The following is a 7050-nucleotide window of genomic DNA, read 5'->3' as shown; positions in this document are numbered from 1 at the left end:
AACCTACAATTAAAATAAATTAATTAATTAAAAAAATATTTACTGAGCATGGCCCGCCCATCAGAACAAGACCCACTTTCCCCCTGTCTCTCCCATCAGGAAGCTTCCATAAGCCTCTTATCCTTTGCCTTTTCACTGCATCTCAAATGTTCTTAGTTAATGGCCAAAGTCATTACCATCATCTAGTTGAATCTTCTCTGTCTTTATGTCTCTGTTCTTCTTCCACTTTAGTCTGTTACTGCTTGCCATGGTCAGTTCTATGCCCCTTCCTGACCCTCCCTGGGTATTCACTATCACGTATTGAATGTGAATTCTTTCATTTCACTTGTCATTCAGTTGGAGTGGATTAGTATCTCTAAGTCAATATGTCAAAAGTAGAATTCAGAGACACACACACCTGCAGCAACTCCTTCCCTGGATTTCTCACACCAGTTAAGGGAGACTTTATCCTTACTCCATTTACTCAAGTCAAAAGCCCAGAAATCATGACTGAACCCTCTTTTTCTCTTGTTTCTTGAACTCCCTCCATCCGTACACAAAGCATATGGGTTTGCCCTTCAAAATATATACAGGGACTTCCTCCATTTACTCAGTGGACTCTAGGTTTCCACTGAAGGGGGCATGGATCCAATCCCTGGTCAGGTAACTAAGATTCCCCCACCCCTTGAAGTGCAGCCAAAAATAAAATAAATAAATAAATACATGTAGAATCCAACCAGTATTCACACCTCAATACCAGTCAAGCTGTGCCTCCCACATTGGTGGAAAGTTGGAAGAGCCTCCTCCTAATTGCTTTCTTCATCTGCATCCACTCTTGCCCCCTAGAGTTTTTGGTCCACACAGCTGCCAGTGGTTTTTTTTAAAAGTCAGGTTATATCACACCCTTGTTTCAAACTGTTAGAATAAATCTTCAATTTATAATAAAATCCAGCCCACAAGGTACTTAGTGGTAATGACAAATACATGTGCTCCTTAAGGTATGTTCCTTTCCAGGACAAATTCTCTGTCCCTAGAAATGTCAGGCAACTTCAATAGCACCATTCTCTACTGCTTCCTTTTTACAAGTTTTTAACATCCTCAGGGTCTACAAAGGTAAGAGAATCTGTAAGTCCCTTGTGCAATAATTCATTCTCCATCTACGTATGTTACTATCAGTCACCTGTATGCTCTAAGATGATTTAAGGAATAACAGCGATTTGATGAAACTCTCATAGTTTTTTTCTTCTTTTCTTCTAGCTTTTTACAGTAACACTTCTAAAGTTTACTCTCCAAATCCCACTGAGTACCTGGAATTTAAGCAGTGATTATAGTTTCTCTGTATATATTTTACATTAAGCCAAGTTAGGAAAAGCTTTCAGTACTATTCCAATATCATCGACTTTTACATAAACATCTATTTCAAACGAGTTGTCACCATCTTCACGTATCAACTGTGTTCTCCCCTTCTCTGACCAGCCTTTCCAAAACAGCACCTAATAGTGAAGGCATCCCCTCCTATTGTTTCTTAAACTGTACGATGTTTTCTCAAGCCCCTGCTTTGGTCGTCAGTTTGGAAACGCCTAGTTCTGGAGCCCTCCCTTGGGACTGGAAAATTCTGCATGTACCCATGCAGGGCCTGGGAACCAGGAGAGCTGGGCTCTTCCTCCTGGCTGGAGGATCCGTGTTGCAACAAGTTCTAAGCTAAGCTGGCTCCTTTGTTAGAGACAGAAACTCGACTGCCTGCTTTGGACCATTTCTGCGCTGGAAGCTGACGAAGCTCACCGCGCCGACGTCCCCAGGGGCTGGGTGGGGAGCCTCTCCAGAGCCCAGTCCACAGCCGCCGGCCGCCCGACAGTGGCCGAAGAGCCGTGACGGCCGAGCTCCCTGCGCCGCCGGGCCGCGCTATTGGCCTCGCGGCTCCGGAGGCCAAGCGCTTTGCCCCGCGCTCCGCGCAGCCTTCATGTAACCGGCCCTGCGGGGACGGGTGAGTCCGCCGACTCCGCCCGCTCCTGACAGCAGCGGACGCGGGGGCGGGCTGCATGAAGGGACAGGACGGCTCGAAGCCCGACCCGGAACAAGGACGCGGACGGTGGCGAGAGCGCTGGGTCTCGCGCGAATGGACCGGCTGGAGGCGGTGCCCTCATGACGCGCGAACCGCCCCGCCAACCGGGTCCGCTTCCACCCTTTCTGGCCGCCGCTCTCAGTGGCTCGGCCAATCGGCTTCTGCAGGGGGATAACTTTCGCGCGGGAAGAGTTTCCTCCGAGCGCCGTCCTCGCAACCTGGATCGCGGATCCCTGTCCCGCCATCACCCTCACCGCCGGGGCAGATTCTCCGCTTCTGTGAGCGGCTCCTCTGATCTTGAGGAGGACGTGGAGTTCTTGGGGCGGCGAGGCGCAGGTTTGTCAAGGGCGCCAGTTAGAAGGATCTCAGCCCAGATCCAAGAAAATTTTGGAGGGAGGGGGCATAAGCAGTTTTCTCTTGTGGTAACCCCCTCCCCAGGTTCAAAGGTCAAGAGTTTTACACCTGGAAGGACACTTCCAGATAGCCTAGGGAGCTATTCCAGTTAACGTTTGTGTGCCTTGGGCGTGGAAGGGTGGTGGTGGTGGTTAAAGTTGATTTAATAGTGGAGATTCCCATAACTGCATCCCAAGCGTAGTGAGGATGGGATTCAGGTATCTTCTTCTTCTTTAAAAAAAAAAAAAAATTCAGAGGGGAGAATTCTCAGGACCAATACAACTTTCAGCCGAGCTCCTTAATTTACAAATGAGGAAACTGAGATTTCTAAAAGGAGTATCACCTCGCGAAGGTTTGGTGGATTGTGGAGGTTCTCTCCTGGCCCCGGATAGTTCTTCCGTTGCTGTTGTGATCAGTTCTCAGCTGAATGCCTCGGAGTGTTCATCTATCCGGACTTCCCTCTGTGCAGGTCTCTCTTTTCTGTGTCTTTTGAACTCCTGCCACCTTGGTCTCTCAGCTGTCTCCTCAAGTCAGGAATGCCAACGGGCCCTGCCTGGCTGCCCCTCATGGCGCCCTGGCCTGGAATCTCTCAAGGCAGTCAGCTGGAGTCATCACAGGATGCCCTTCATTTGTCACTGCCACGAACTGCATGATGTCTAGTTCCTTGCAAATTCTTGTTCCATCTGTTTAGCTTATTGTCTTCTTTTGCTTTCAGACTGAAGGGCAAGTCAGGTCCCTGTCACTTTGGCCAGATATCCAAGATAATAACCATTTTAATGTTCTTGTCTACTAGTTCTATCATCTGAGTCACTTCTGGATATGTTTCTGTTCATTGACTTCTCTCCTCATTGTGGGTATTATTTTTCTGCTTCTTTTTATGCCTCAGAATTGTACTGGATATCAAACTTTGTCAATTTCACATATATGAGCACTAGAAATGTTTCTATTCCTATCAGCATTTTTGAGCTTTGTTCTAATTGTGTTAGTGGAAAAGTGTTACGCTTCCAAAGCTTGCTTTTAAATTTTGTCAGGTGGGACCAGAGCAGTCTTTGGTCTATGGCTAATACTTTTGTCAATACCTAATATGTTATGAATTATGAAGTTTTCCAGTTTGACTTTTGGGAACACAAATTATTGTCAGCTGAGCATGAGAAACAGAAACTATTCTCAGCTGAGTGTGGGAAACAGAAACTGTTCTCAGTTGAGTGTGAGAAACAGACCGCTAGTCAGCTGAAATTTCAAGGGTGCCCTGCGGGGAGCCGGTGGGAGGCACTCCGCCTGTGGCAAAGGTCATGAGGAAGGAGGCTTGACATACGCAAAGGCGGGATCAAGCCTCAAGAGTCCCCCTGGAAATCCTTGAGCATCTACCCCCATAACCAGAGCCTGCCTACTTTACTACTTTGTGCCCTCACCTACACCTCTGACTTTACAGGGGGCTGTCCCCCACCACCTCTTTCGGAGAAGCAGTTAACTTAGAGCTCCAGTTAATAAAAACTCCTGGGCGTGACAAGAGTGTTTTAACTTACAAACTCCTCTGAAGGTTCTCTAGCCTACCTGACAGGCTTGTCCAGCCACATGTGATTGCTCACAGCCTCCCAACCGTGAGAGGCACGAGATGCTTTAAACCTTCTAAAAACAGGTTCCTTAGAAAAGTTAGAAAACCATTAGTTTAAGTATAGTGGGATGATTAGAAATTGTATTGGTGAAGGGTTTTTTCATTTGTTGAGCCAGTGTTTACTGCTAAGTCTCCACATCCCTTGCCCTTACACACATTAATGAATATATAGAAGAAATAAGTATTAACCTTTGATATTAATCACGGTAGACCTTAGGCTAAGTAAATTCTTTCCTTAACTAAAACCCACTACACCATCACCCTATAGGAATGTAACTTTATTTGGGTGGCATCTGTTTTAAGAATAATCACCCCTGGAAAAATAAGCGTCCTGGTTGACTGACTGCTGTCACAAGGAGAGGGTCATAAATTGTCAGCAGGCCCCCTGGCCAGAAGATGATGTAACACCCCTAAGACCTCTGTATACATTTGTACGAAGCACCTGACTTTGATAAAACTCAGGATTGCTGACCCCACGTGACTTTTGCTTAACATCTCAGTGTATAAAAGTAGACCATGGAAAATAAAGAATTGGGATCAGTTCCTTGAAAGACTGGTCTCCCCATGTCTCTCTCTCTCTCTCTCTCTCACTCTGGCTGAGTCTCCATCTGGAGTGCGGAACCCGCCATGCTTACTAATTATGCCTGGGCTTCTAAGATCCAACCGGGGAGGCCTCAGTGTCTCCTCTCCTTTGGGAGAATGGAAGGACACCTGCGGCCTACGTAAGTGGTGCAAGCTTCTTGTCTTGAAGTTTTATTGGTCTCCCGCGTAAACCAAGCTACTCAGCCTCTTTTCTCCACTGAATTTTCCTACTGAGCTATCCTCATTCTATTACTCTTTACATCTTTAATTAATATCTAATTGAAGCTATTGTATCCTGATCCCCGCCGACGCCATCCCCGCTTCGAACTCCCTGGATCAGCCGGGGCTGGACCCCGGCAGTGCCCACTACAGATCTCTAACACTCTGTGTAGCTGTAGCTCTCTAGTACTCTAGCCCTACAAACTCCAGCCTCCTGGGCCCACCAGGACTCTTAGCTTGTCTTCTCCACTTGGGGAAAGTGCCAGGCTCTGCTTGTGTCTCCCTTCCCTGAGATACAGCCTGGAGATGCTCCCCAGGCAGCAAGGTAGATGTCTGTAGGTCCTACCTCCGATTTCTCTCTCTCTCTCTTAGGGGTCAGAGATCACTGTTTTGCCCTGCCTGATAACCAGTGTTTGAAACTTATTATTTCATATATGTTGTGTTTTATTGTTTTAGTCATTAAGGGGTTGGTAAATTCAATCCTGTTTCTCTTTCTTGGCCAGTAGTGGAAGAAAGTCATATTCTCTTGGGACTCATCATGAATTTCATAAAGACTGAAGAGAATACATCATTCAGTGCTACAGGAAATGACCAGAGTACCAGACCTGAAGCATCAAAGGTGTGTGTACTTCTAAACAACTTTGCTGGAATGACACTCTAACTATAGAACTGTCTTAGGATCCTTGAAGGGGATAAGTGTATAAAGAATGGCAATTATAACCCCTTCTCATGTATTATTTAAAATATATTTATGGAGATCATATATATAAGTGTTTGTGTAAAAACAAAATGATAGTATATGAATTAACAAAGCAAAGAATACCTTGTTAAACAGCAAGGTGACAGTATAGACATTCAGTATCATTGGAAATATAGATGGGCAAAAATAATAAGGTAGTTAATATGTACTGAGAAATTACTGAGTACTTGGAATTAGGCTTGTCACTTCCTGTGGATTATCTCCTTTAACATTTAATAAAACTCTTTGCGATAGAAATTATCATCCCTAAATAGAGAAACTGACCCTCACTTTTCTTAAAATTGCAAAAGTAATGGACTTCAGAGCAAGGATTTTAACCCAGGCAATCAGACTTCAGAACGCAATTTTGGACCAACACGCGGTTTTACTCAAAGTATGCAATATAGTAATACTAAATCAAAATATAAACAAGTGCTTTTAGAGGGCAGAGAAAAGAGTGTTTAATTGAGACTCAAGAAATTAAAGTTATGTCATGTGAGAAATATCTTAAAGAATGGCCACAATTTCACAAGGTAGGTGGATCAAGTATAAGGGAATAGTCTGGGTAAAGTCATGTACACAGGCAAACCTATTTGAAGAATAGTATAGCTAGATTTGATGGTATGTATGTAAGGAGAATTCAAGAACATAGTAGGCAAGTAATACTGGGAATACGATTTAGTACAAGATCACAGTAGACTATATCAGTAAAAACATTTTGTCAGGGGAAAATCATCTAACTTTGAAATAACAAAAATGATTCATTGGATTAAAGGTAAATGAAATTTAAAATTAATTTTCTTTTGCACTAACCACATTTCAAGTGCTCAGAAGCCATATGTGGCTCATGGCTGCCATATTGAACAAAGCAGATATAGAAAATTTCCATCATTGCAGAAAGTTGCAAACTGCTACTCTAGGTTAAGGAACTCTGTCCTTCTCAAAGTGTGGTCTGTATTCTAGCAGTATTGATGCCACCTAATAGCTTCTTCCCCATGTCCAAGGTAAGAGAAACCCAGGTAAAACAGTAGGTGCTGTGAGAGGCATCAGAGGGCAGACACACAAACCACAGGAAACTAGCCAATCTAATCACGCAGACCACAGCCTTGTTTAACTCAATGAAACTAAGCCATGCTGTGTGGGTCCACCCAAGACGGGTGGGTCATGATGGAGAGGTCTGACAGAATGTGGTCCACTAGAGAAGGGAATGGCAAACCACTTCAGTATTCTTGCCTTGAGAACCCCATGAACAGTATGAAAAGGCAAAATGATAGGATACTGAAAGAGGAACTCCCCAGGCCGGTAGGTGCCCAATATGCTACTGGAGATCAGTGGAGAAATAACTCCAGAAAGAATGAAGGGTTGGAGCCAAAGCAAAAACAATACTCAGTTGTGGATGTGACTGGTGATAGAAGCAAGGTCCGATGCTGTAAAGAGCAATATTGCATAGGAACCTGGAAT

General features: G+C 44.6%; 1 protein-coding gene across 8 annotated transcripts in view; it reads left to right on the top strand.

Annotated features, from left to right (window-relative positions):
- The first annotated feature begins 2091 nt into the window (after positions 1–2091).
- LOC104983629 (protein FAM111B-like) overlaps positions 2092–7050 on the top strand; it is a 38045-nt gene continuing 33086 nt past the window's right edge. For 3 of the 8 annotated variants that reach the window (XM_010833165.1, XM_010833166.1, XM_010833164.1), the window contains exons 1-2: positions 2100–2377; positions 5354–5469. In XM_010833165.1, coding sequence (XP_010831467.1) covers positions 2122–2377; positions 5354–5469 — 372 coding nt within the window. In that variant the 5' untranslated portion in view covers positions 2100–2121. Of the gene's footprint in view, positions 2378–4755; positions 4772–5353; positions 5470–7050 lie in introns of those variants that run through there. The other 5 variants (XM_010833161.1, XM_010833160.1, XM_010833163.1 and 2 more) reach the window with 5 other exon arrangements.

This window comes from Bison bison, unplaced genomic scaffold (assembly GCF_000754665.1).
Source record: "Bison bison bison isolate TAMUID 2011002044 unplaced genomic scaffold, Bison_UMD1.0 scf7180017863016, whole genome shotgun sequence".
NCBI classification, from domain to species: domain Eukaryota; kingdom Metazoa; phylum Chordata; class Mammalia; order Artiodactyla; family Bovidae; genus Bison; species Bison bison.
The sequence above is the reverse complement of the archived record's forward strand: the minus strand, read 5'-3'. Positions and strand labels throughout refer to the sequence as shown.